This window comes from Garra rufa, chromosome 1 (genome assembly GCF_049309525.1).
Source record: "Garra rufa chromosome 1, GarRuf1.0, whole genome shotgun sequence".
Classification (NCBI taxonomy): domain Eukaryota; kingdom Metazoa; phylum Chordata; class Actinopteri; order Cypriniformes; family Cyprinidae; genus Garra; species Garra rufa.
Genome location: NC_133361.1, coordinates 59,107,437 through 59,118,726, shown reverse-complemented (window position 1 = coordinate 59,118,726; position 11,290 = coordinate 59,107,437). Strand labels below are relative to the sequence as shown.

The 11,290-nt window shown below is 38.4% G+C and overlaps 3 protein-coding genes across 3 annotated transcripts in view; 2 read left to right on the top strand and 1 right to left on the bottom strand.

Annotated features, from left to right (window-relative positions):
• LOC141317960 (pre-mRNA splicing regulator USH1G-like) overlaps positions 1-1,372 on the top strand; it is a 28,467-nt gene extending 27,095 nt beyond the window's left edge. Inside the window, exons 4-5 of the mRNA XM_073833170.1 lie at positions 3-223; positions 491-1,372. Of these exons, the coding sequence (XP_073689271.1) occupies positions 3-223; positions 491-1,297 (1,028 nt within the window). The 3' untranslated portion in view covers positions 1,298-1,372. The remainder of the gene's footprint in view (positions 1-2; positions 224-490) is intronic.
• Positions 1,373-5,638: 4,266 nt separating this feature from the next.
• Positions 5,639-7,281, bottom strand: LOC141325478 (protein amnionless-like). Its single transcript, XM_073834198.1, has one exon. It carries the CDS (start codon positions 7,244-7,246, stop codon positions 5,819-5,821), a length of 1,428 nt encoding a protein of 475 aa, XP_073690299.1. The 5' UTR covers positions 7,247-7,281; the 3' UTR covers positions 5,639-5,818.
• Positions 7,282-8,301: 1,020 nt separating this feature from the next.
• LOC141325474 (Golgi apparatus membrane protein TVP23 homolog B-like) lies at positions 8,302-10,869 on the top strand. Its single transcript, XM_073834184.1, has 7 exons — positions 8,302-8,341; positions 8,566-8,636; positions 8,965-9,109; positions 9,402-9,491; positions 10,169-10,294; positions 10,401-10,529; positions 10,615-10,869. The coding sequence occupies exons 1-7, from the start codon at positions 8,330-8,332 to the stop codon at positions 10,639-10,641; spliced, it is 600 nt and encodes a 199-aa protein (XP_073690285.1). The 5' UTR covers positions 8,302-8,329; the 3' UTR covers positions 10,642-10,869.
• The last annotated feature ends 421 nt before the right edge of the window (positions 10,870-11,290 follow it).

The following is an 11,290-nucleotide window of genomic DNA, read 5'->3' as shown; positions in this document are numbered from 1 at the left end:
AGTAAGCAAACTCAAAGACCGGGCTTTCCGTGATGCTGAACGCCGCATCAAGGAATGTCTTAAAATGCAGCAGAAGCACCGGCGGCGCATGGAGCGTAAATTTCAGAGAGAGGCAACGGAACCATCAGTGTCTGATGCCATGAGCTTCTCCAGCTACGCCAGCAGCACTTTGAGCCGCAAGTTACGCCACTTTAACACTGCCACTAATGTGCCATACTCCCAGGTCAGATTTTCTCCACTTGCTCTACAACATCTGTTCTCAACTCTGGTCTGCAAAATCCAGTTTGGCTTCACCCGTGATCAAACTCACCTGCCTGTTACTTTCTAGTGATCCTAAAGACCTTGATTAACTTGTTCAAGTGTGTTTGATTTCGGGTTGGAGCTGAATTCTAAGGCAAAATGGATCTCACGGGCCAGAGTTGAGAACCCCTGCTCTACCACATTCACTAAAGCTGATTTTTATACACTTGTACCATTTGTTTCACTCTAGGCTACTCTCCACGCCACAGCCAGGGGCAAAACGAAGATCCAGAAGAAGCTTGAGAAGAAGAAGCAAGGTGACGGGACGTTCAAGATTTACGAAGATGGCAGGAAGAGTGTCCGCTCTTTATCTGGCCTACAACTAGGCAACGACGTCATGTTTCTGAAGCAGGGTACGTACGTCAACCCTAAGGACAGGTCTCGTCGCAACATACGTGACATGTTCCCTAGTGACAACGAGGATGCTGTCTCACGTGCCATCAGCGAACCCGACCTGCACGGTCATGATGTGGACTACTCAGAGATCAGCACAGATTCGGGTCACGACTCGCTCTTTAACCGTCCCGGCCTGGGGACCATGGTTTTCCGGCGCAACTATGTGAGCGGTGGACTTTTTGGCATAGGTAGCAGAGATGAAGGCAGCCTAGCAGGCAGCGAACGAGTCGATAACGTCCGTCTCCACAGCCGGATGCATCGTGTGCCCAATCTGGATGACGATAGCATCGGAAGCGCCCGCACCCTGCAAGAGAGGAACGTGCAAGAGCTGCCATGGGAAGAGGTTGAGTTGGGGTTGGATGACGACGATGAGTCTGACACTAGCCCTCTGGAAGTGTTTCTAGCTACGCAAAGCATGAACGAGTTCATTCCTATCTTCAAAAGAGAAAAGATCGACCTGGATGCCCTGTTGCTATGCTCAGATGATGACCTCAAGAGCATTCACATCCCCTTGGGGCCCCGCAAGAAGATCATAGACACCTGTCAGCGCCGATTGGAGACCATTGAGGACCCAGGCTGTATAGAAGACACTGAGCTGTGAGGCTCTGCCCTTAATGGGACAGTTCACTCAAAAATGAAAATTAGCCCATTATTTACTCACCCTCCAGGCATCCTAGGTGTATATGACTTCCTTATTTCAGACAAATCCAGTCGGAGTTATATTTAAAAATACCCTGGCATTTCCAAACTTAAGAATTATTGTTTCTCTTCATCAGTCCAAACAAGTCCAATAAAGTGCATCCATCCCTAATAAAAAAGTGCCTTTCATGGCTCCGGAGGGCAAATAAAGTCCTCCTGTAATGAATTAATGCGAATTTATGATATATCCATATTTATTTTTTTAAATGTAATTTTTTATGTCAAGGGAGTCAAAAGATACAATACAAAATTCACAAAAACAAGAAAAGAGTTACATTCATTTCAGCTGACTTCCTATACGTTTCAGGATACATTTTTATAATGCTTACAGAACCTGAATAATAAAAAGAACAAATAAAAACAAAAAAACAAAGGAACAACAACAAGGGGAAATAAATAAATTATTTAGACATACCAACCGCGTAAGACATCGTTACATTGAATTTACCTTTACTATTTTAACATTACAAATTCTCAAGTCCGAAATATCCATATTTAAAACGTTATAATCACTTTAATCTAGCTTGTAGCAACTGGTCCTAAACGGAAGGTGCTCTGGGCAGATGCACTCGTTATGTACATCTAATCAATGACTGGTGTTTTGTTTTGGTCTCTTCTTGGCACATCTGTGCTTGTCACTTCTGAGCAGCATATGTGCAATGCCGACGTTCTACGTTATCTGCCCGGGTGGCTTTTTGGACTTGTTTTGTTTTGTCTCTGATGAAGAGAAATACCCATGCAATTCTAAAGCTTGGAAAATCAGGATCATTTTTCATATAACTCAGACTGAAAGAAGAAAGTCATATACACCTAGGATCCCTGGAGGGTGATTAAATAATGATCTAATTTTCATTTTTGGGTGAGCTAACTCTTTAATGTCTGTTTTTACCTCAGTGAATGTTGAGGAATAAGCAAAAGTTTACAGAACTGGCAACAGTTACTTATAAGGCCAATGCACCAGATATGCTAAAGAAACAGAAACCTAAATCAGGAGTGTATGATCTTGCTCCTTAACAGCCACTTTCCTGCACAATTTATTTCCTCCAACACACGTGTCTGGAAGTTTCTAGTGAGCTTAATTAGCTGACTCAGGTGTGTTTAATTGTGGAAATCATGAACTGAAAAGAACCCGTGGGGTGAAGTAATAACGGAATAACTCGTAATAATAAAGTAATAACTCTTGTAATAACATAATACAATTTTTATAGTAGAGATTTATAGAGGACAAATGTTGAAGTAGCCGAAATATCACCTCTCTAATAGCTGACTATGTTACCTCTTCCAGCAACACAAACAACACAATATGCATAAAAATGGTAATTCAGTTCAAATTTAATGGTTATCACAAGTCATGTGGCAAATGCAGAGAGTGAAAATGAGGTCACGTCTCATTACACACACTCTAAACCTTAATTTCTGCCCCCATGGGGCGTATATCTCAGTGCCTGTGCTTTTGTGCCTGCGCATTTCTAGACAAATGTCATTTAAGACATAACTTGTGTATATAATATTATTGCTACACAACATTGTAATTGTACAGTTGCTGTTCTTGTTACTACACAAATTGGGATACATAATGTAGGCAATAGCAGCTTTTGCTAGTTGTTGGGCAGCTGAAATGTGAGCCGTAAATGCTGAAATGTACAGTAAGTCTGATGTCAGCGTTGCTGTTGTGGGGACTGTATGTACGATAAGAGCACCCTCACATTATGTTACACATAATGTTTACATGTATCTGGCCATAATGCGTTTTTTGAAACATGAGCAATTAGATGAGTTGTGTGACGCACGGTTGAGTTAGCGTACACAGAGAACCCTTTGTTGATCCTGGAGCTTTAACTTGCAGAGCGTAGCGCTCATTATCGCTTAGTCATTTTATTTATCACAACAGTAGTTTCTGGTTGAACTGAAGTATATTGTCAGTCAACAGTATGGTTCATGCACAGGTCTACAGTACAGCCTGTGCTTGAGTTTTTAGATGAAGTCTTCCATCAATATTTATGAACGCAAACAGCATTAACAGCCATGTTTTATAATGCATACATCAAGTTTATTCATAATGATATTTGTTGGTATGTAACTATTAAAATCATAATCTTACGTTTTTTTGTGTGTCTGATCATTTGTTTTAATTAACGTGTTGACCTTTAAAGAGAAAAAATGGTCTTGGGAACCCTTACGAAAAAGAAGTTTATTCAAGTGTGCTATTAGTATACTTCTTTTAAACTAAAAAATAGGAAAGTATACTTTCAGTCAACTTTTTATGAACTTCCGTATGTATGAAAAATACTTAAAATGACATTTAAGTATGCTTGACTTATACTTAGAAAAAGGCTAACTATATTTGAGCTATATAATAATCTGTGTTTTCATTGTTATACACTTGGGATTGCATGTGATTTTCAAATGTTTTTAAATGTGAAATTTCACATGTGCAGAATCACATGTATATGTGGCCACATGTGTTTTTGCACATGTGAAATTCATGTGGTTTTTCTGTAAGTGTTTGATTATCCTTTATTATTATTTTGTTTACAAGCCTGTTCTTTCTTTTGATATTTTGTATGTTCAGATATATACAAATGATTACTTAATAATTAATAGGGACATGGTTGTATACTTAAAGTATGATGTAAAGTTAACTTAAAGAAAACTTATGAGAATACTTGCAGTACAAAATTACTAAACTAGTAGTTTACTGAGACTTCAAAGTGTACTAAACATGCATAAAATTGATTTAATTAGTAAACTATCAGTATACCGATAAATTCGCTTTTAGGATACTTTCAGTACAAACTGAAAACATAGATGTAAACTAGTTGTGTACTCAAAGTTTACAGCCAATTTAGTCCCAAGGAGTATTGAAATAGTACTCTTAAAACTATACTACTAGTACACTGACATTTGTATACTTACGACATAAAGTATACTTAAAAATATACTTGAACTTTACTCAAGTATACTTAATAAAATAAACTTGAACTATACTTATTTTTGGTAAGGGAAGTACTGCATCTACTTTTGCACTGCCTCACCTTGCGCTAACTGCATTAGATAGGGGTCGGAAAACTTTTGTGTACGTGTGATGTCTTACATCTTACATCTGGGCTGTTCAAAGATGTTATAAACAACACCCTCAGGAATTCCATAGGATATGACGATACTTATGCTAAATATCCTGCCTGACATCATAGGACAAAGATCCTGTATGATTTTTCAGAACTAACCAGAAGACACAAAGCTACGTGCACATCCTCAAGATGAAAGATAGCAAGGTCATGAGGGAATGTATATAACTCATTATGCCTTCTCACATGTCAGTACAGCAGTTTAGCAATATAGAAGTTCTGCTGACCGCATTACAGCCAATTAGACGTCACCATTTAGAACTACATAGATTTTCAGCCCTGGTCCTGCACATTTTGTATCTTTATGTCTAACTCATTTAACAGAGCAGATCCAGATCATCAGCTCATTAGGAGGCCACTTCATAAACTGATTGTCAAATCAAAGAGACATACTCAAGATCCACAAGATCAGGAAACTTCTTTAAAAAGCCAAAACCCTGAACTAAAGAACCTGTAATATAACATCAAGAATCTTTTTTAGTATCCAAAGACATTTAGCAACTCAAGAAGCCCAAAGAGCTTCAAAGTGAAGTACTATTGGAGAATCTTTATTTTTAAAGGTTAATAATAAAGTATTTGTCAAAAAGCAGAGTCAGTTTTGCTATCTAACAACATGCCAAGAGTCCGGCATTACACTTTGAAGTTGTAATCTTCAAATCTGAGGTTTACTTATTGTACTTGTTTGTTACCGTGGAAAGATTTCTTTGATATTTGGAAGCTGAATGTTTTGACAACAAACTTCACATGGGGAAGACTGGCATTTGCACGTCGTATTATTTATTTATTCATCAAATGCATGTTTGCGTTAAACTCGTTGAATTTGAACTCTGAGGCCCGGTTTCCCAGACAGGGCTTAGACTAAGCCAGTATTAGACCATAGTTCAATTAGGACATTTAAGTAATTTTTATAAACATGCTTAGAAAAAAACATTACTGGTGTGCATCTTGAGACAAAACAAAGGCACTGATATATTTTAAAATCAATCAGTGCAATTTTATTTCAGTTGAAACAACTCAGACTTACATTTTAGTCTAGGACTAGGCTTAAGCCTTGTCTGCGAAACCGGGCCTTAATGTACAAAACCTAACCTAATCTAGACAAAAAATCTCAAATATTCATGCTTTAAGTTTTTTATTCAGAGAAATATGATTATGTGACATGAAATTCAGCATTTTCAATTCATGTGTCATTTTGTGATTAATTCATCAAGTATTTTTACACAGTGTTAGCTCTAGATTTTATTTGTTTCGTTTTGTCATCACATCCCCCATCAGATCAGCTGATACTACACCTTTCATGCATTAAGCTCAGTTTCATCATAAACAGGATTTACGAAATGCACCCCTGACTTAGTTAGGGTTATCGTGCTTGTCATCTCTGTCCCGTACAGTCCTGGTTCCTCAGGCATCATTGTTGGTTTGTCAAAAATGGGGTTGTCAAAGCCATGGTCCAAAGGGCCACCGAGCTCCCCAATGTCGCTATTGTTCTTCCATTTGCTGAATGAAGGGATGCTAGGCATTTTGGGTATCCTAACGATGCCACGATGGTAAAGCACAACAACAACTGCAAGTAAACCCACTCCAAGCAAGGAGCCCAGCACTGCACCCACAACTACCCCAGTACTGTTTCCAGCCGCTTCGCTGCTGCTCGCCCCTGATGACGCCTGGAACTCTGCACTGGTGGTGCCAAAGTTCAAGCCATGGTTGTGTACATCCTGCACTATGTCACGAGCGAGAGCTTCGGCCATCTTCCCAGCTTCCTGACTTGTTTTCTTTTCCAGAAGCAAGACCTGAATCTCCTGAGTGGCTCCGAAAGGAATCACTCGTAGCAGCCTCTGCTCTTTTGACACTTTCGACAAGGCCATCTGTATAGATTCATATTTAGGCTGGCTGAGAAAGAGGTGCTGCAGCCGTTGGCGATACGACTCGAAGTTGAATTTCGAAGAGAACTGAACGTCCACAATGGCACCACAAACATCGCAGCAATGTCCCACCGGGTGCAGGGGTTTTTTGCACTCCAAAGAATCGCATTTTACATTTGAACAGATCTTGTCTCGATTTCCAGAGTTATCACAGATGCACCCCGTGATATCCTCACAGCCCGAACCTCCAACTTTAAGGGACGAGGAGCCATGGAACTGCAGCTTGCCAGACTCAGATGACAGGTACTGAGAAAACTCAGAGCTGCTAGTGAACTTTTTCCCAAGTACAGACACACTCTTCACAGGCACGTCATGACCAGATGAAACGTCCACGCGGAATGAGGTGGTCTCTCGAAAAACTACGTCGTCATACTGGCACGGGACACTCTCCTCGTGGACTGAAAACTGATATGTACCACTGTGCAGGTCATCCATAGTGGTCGCAGCCACCCACAGCGATGGGTCGAACCATTTCAGTGATTCAGAGTCTTTAAAGTTAGCCGTGACCCCAGATCCACAACCAGGATCTCCACCTTCTCTTACAGTAAACCCGGCGCCAGATGCCAGAATCAGTTCTCCATCCACTGGCAAGCTCATTCCAGTGATAGTGTGAGCCGTTTCTACATACACTGATACTTTCCGCTGAGCTGAAAACACAACTTGGTCATTACCGCAGGGCACCGAGCCTTTATCCCAGTTGGTAGCGTTTTCAAAATTGGTGTCTGGAATCCATTGCTTGTAGAGTGCGTTAGCAAAAGGTAAAACGCAAAGAAAAAGCAAGACGTCATGTCGAAGAGCCATGGCGAAAGGAATGAGTAGAAGAAAAACAGAGTGACCTTTGGTCAGTCTCTAACGGTACGACTGTCACATGAGAGCTCACGCTATAACTTAGTGAAAAATTCACAAGAGCTATTTTGTCGGTAAAACATCTACTACGGTGACAATAAAGGCATGCATTAAAACCACTGTAAAATACTTAATAGGCCAACTGTTGACACTCTTTTGCGTACTTTCATGAAAAAGACAGGATAGGGGAAAATGTGAATTGTTATATTACCTTCCTCTCTGTCTCTCCCTCATATTTCTTCTTAAATATAGTTGTGCCATTTTGGCAGAATACCTTGTTACTAAAGTGTATATAGTGGTATTAAAAGGTGCTGTTAGCTACAAACTCATAACATCACTGCCAAACAAAAATGCTTTTCTTACTTAGATTTTTTGTCTTGTTTCCAGCCGAAATATCCAAACCTTCTTCAATCAAGAAGGACAAGACAAGTAAAAATTATTTTCTTGTTTACGAAAAAAAAAAAAAAAAATTAAGTGAGTTTTTGCTTGGAACAAGCAAAACATTCTGGCAATGGGGTCAGCAAAAAAATCTTATTTCAAACTGAAAACAAGATGATGTTTCTTACCCCATTGGCAGATTATTTTACTTGTTTCGGGCAAAATGCACTTAATTTTGACTTCGTTTTTTCCTGAAAACAAGGCAGTAATTTTTACTCATCTAAATCATCATTAAAAAAATGATGTAAACAAAAACAGTACCTTGATGGACTGGCACATATGCTACAATTATACATATGGGGGGGAACAAACTGGCTTTTGCTCAGCACTAAAAAACTATTTTCATCTTGGTCTTGGTTGTCCTTTTACTCTAGTTTCATAACAGCTAGTCACTTTTATTTGTAGGCTATCTGAGCTGGACCGGTGCTGATACCCAGCAGCATCTAGACGGCGTTAGCATGTTAGCAATCATTGTTTGAGCCACCATGCGCCCCCTGAAGGAAGACAACTGAAATACAATATTAATAACTGTTGATTCTCATAGAGTGGGCACGTGTGTTTACATACACGTCAGCAGGAAATAAGACTACCTGCGCCAACATGAACAGACAGGTGAGTTGTCAACTATATTTCCTTTAAAAAATTATTATGAAAGATCCTTCACTGACGACGTGTAGAGTTTTGCGTCTTCAGTCATGTTTATTAAGTGCAGCTCTTTGCATGACTTGTGGATGAAAGAACAGTAACTACAAAACGGTTGCATTATACACATAATTCAGGATCACTTTGAATGTTTTAGTGTTAAAACATAAACTGATAAAGTATTTGTTTTGAAGGACTCTGTGAGTGAAGTGCCATTATTCCATGAGGATGAAAATGCATTTGCAGAGAAGAAATCCAAAATCAAGTGAGTTGGATTTGACATTAAATCCCTGGTGAAAATAGCTGGTCAACCAGCCTGGTTTTAGCTGGTCAGCAGGCTGGTTTTAGAGGGGTTTTGGCCACTTTTCCAACCTGACCAGGCTGAGAGACCAGCTAAAACCAGCTACTTCCAGCTTAAACCAGCTAGGACCAGCCAACCAGCCTAGGCTGGTTTTAGCTCAGCAGGCATGACATTGGAAATTGTGCTAATCTAGGTCTAATATTACACTGAGCAGTCTAATGCGCTTTGCTATTGTGTTTTTTGTGTGTAGTAATAATTTTTTCAGATGATAATAATAATGTATTCTTCTCAGACATCCTTTGGCCTGTTTCTTTCATCTTTTTTTCCGCACAAGTGCCATCCTGATCTACCTTTTTTGTGAGTTTCTCAGCCGAAGTTTTATCGCCAACATGGTCACCATCATTTTACTTCTGTCATGTGACTTCTGGACAGTAAAGGTGAGCATGGAGTCAACAAGAAATCTTATTGCGTATTCTGGTCTTATTTTAAATTTGAAATGTTTGTCTTTGTAAGAATTATTCAAAATAACTTTTTTGGCTATTGTCGGCATGGACATGTCTCGTCTAATATGTTTGCTCATTTAAATACTTTTTTTACACCAAATTATAGAATAAGAAAGACAGTTTCTTCTCTTTCTAGAACGTATATTAAATCAGCTCTTTTATGTGGCACATTTCTGAATGTTTCTGTGTGGTTTCCTATGTTTTTTTGTTTGCTTTTTAATATAAGAATGTGACCGGGCGATTATTGGTGGGCTTGAGATGGTGGAATCAGGTTGATGCAAACGGTCACAGTCATTGGATGTTCGAATCCAGATCAGTGAGTCTCACCACCCACAACTTCACAATACTGCAAGACATTAAAAATATTTGCAACTGTGGAAAGCGACCATATAATAAAAATCATGTTTATGATTGCGTCTAACAATACTGAGGTAATGTACAACTTTAATTTATAGCCACAGCTAACTTTTATCGCAGTTCGATCAAAGTTTAATGATCGTGTTTTGTCACTGTTAGTGAATGCATAACACTTTCAGTTGTGCAATTATTGTAAAGAGTGAAATTTCCTCTTTTAAGTCACGGTGTTCAAATATTAAAAGAATATAAACTTGAAATTCTGTCATCATTTACTCTAACCCTCATATTGACTTCCTGGAACACTAAAGGACAATTTTGTGGAATCAGGACTGTTAAGCACCAAACCAAAAAATAAAGACTTCTGTCACATGATAGCTTTGTGTGAACAACAGAAGCTGTCATACATGTTTACTGTACATAATAAAACAGTAAAAATGTCCTTCACTGCATGTCTCAATTTTTATTCTTTATTCAGTGATTAAGAATGATCATTTTATGAAGAAGCTGTGTTAAGATTCTTTAAAATCTTTCCTTTTGTGTTCCACAGAAAAAAAAAAATAACAACATACACATGTGAAACTATATGTAAAGGAGAATGAATAATGAGATATATTCATTTGATCTGTTTCCTTACAGCAAACCAGAAAAAATGTGGTCTCAAACTCAGATTCACGGATTTTCTGGATTGGTCTGATCATGTGTCCAATGTTTTGGATTTTCTTTATGTTTAGCTCACTTTTTTCCTTCAACATAAAGTGGTTGGTGAGTTTTGCCATTCTCTCAAATGCTGTATAAAACATCTGTGCTGTGAGCTGTTAACATCCTGGTGTGTGCATGTGTGCGTGTGTGTGTGTGTGTGCGCACGCAGGCCGTCGTGATAATGGGAGTTTTGCTGCAGTGGGCTAACCTGTATGGATATGTGCGATGCAAAGTAGGTGGTGCAACCAAACTGAAGAACATGGCGACTAATTACTTTGGCCTCAAGCTCTTCAAAAAGGTAACACTAAGTTCTAGAGAAAATCTATATAAGAGTTTATATAATAATATTAATATTTTGTTAACTGTTCTTTATTCTCACACAGGTAGTAAACACACCAGAGGAACCATAATTTGACTTGCTGGCTTCATTTTATTCACTAGCAAGCTTTATTCCAATCTGATCATTATTATTTTTTATAGTAAATTATTCTTACCTGTTCATGTGTTCATTCGCGCTGATATCTTTTTTGCTTAGGTTGGTCAAACTTTGTGTTTCCTTATCAGTAGATAATCTGACTTTCTGTAAGATTTATAGTTTAAAACTTCAAAAGGTTTACATTAAAATATTTTCAGAAGAATGAGTCTTAATAATTGGACAGTTGTACAGTTGTACAGGATTGTCAGGTCTTGTTTACTCTTGCATGTAACATGCTATTCTTCAGTTAGTCTCCAGGGGTCTCTATGGCTCCACATTGAATGTGTTACTTGGGAAAGATTGTTTGTCCTAAACATTACTTCAGAATGTTAGTATTAAGACCTCAAGTACTAAAAGTGAGAATAGCAGCAGTGCCTAATAAAATTAAGTGCAACGAATTGGCCAAAAACTGCAAAAAAATGCTTTTCTTATTTAGATTTCCAGCCAAAATATCTAAAAATTCTTAAATCAAGAAGGATTTCAACAATCAAAATTCAATTAGTTTTTGCTTATTTCAAACAGAAAACTAAATTGTTTTTCTTACCCCGTTGACAGATTATTTAGCTTGTTCCAAGCAAAAACAC

Bases quoted from the DNA above. Each gene is read 5' to 3' on its own strand.
- LOC141325478 (XM_073834198.1), bottom strand. From the start codon at position 7,246: ATGGCTCTTCGACATGACGTCTTGCTTTTTCTTTGCGTTTTACCTTTT.
- LOC141325474 (XM_073834184.1), top strand. The intron at 8,637-8,964 runs GTGAGTTGGATT...TATTCTTCTCAG, and splicing joins GAGAAGAAATCCAAAATCAA to ACATCCTTTGGCCTGTTTCT. The intron at 9,110-9,401 runs GTGAGCATGGAG...TTTTAATATAAG, and splicing joins GTGACTTCTGGACAGTAAAG to AATGTGACCGGGCGATTATT.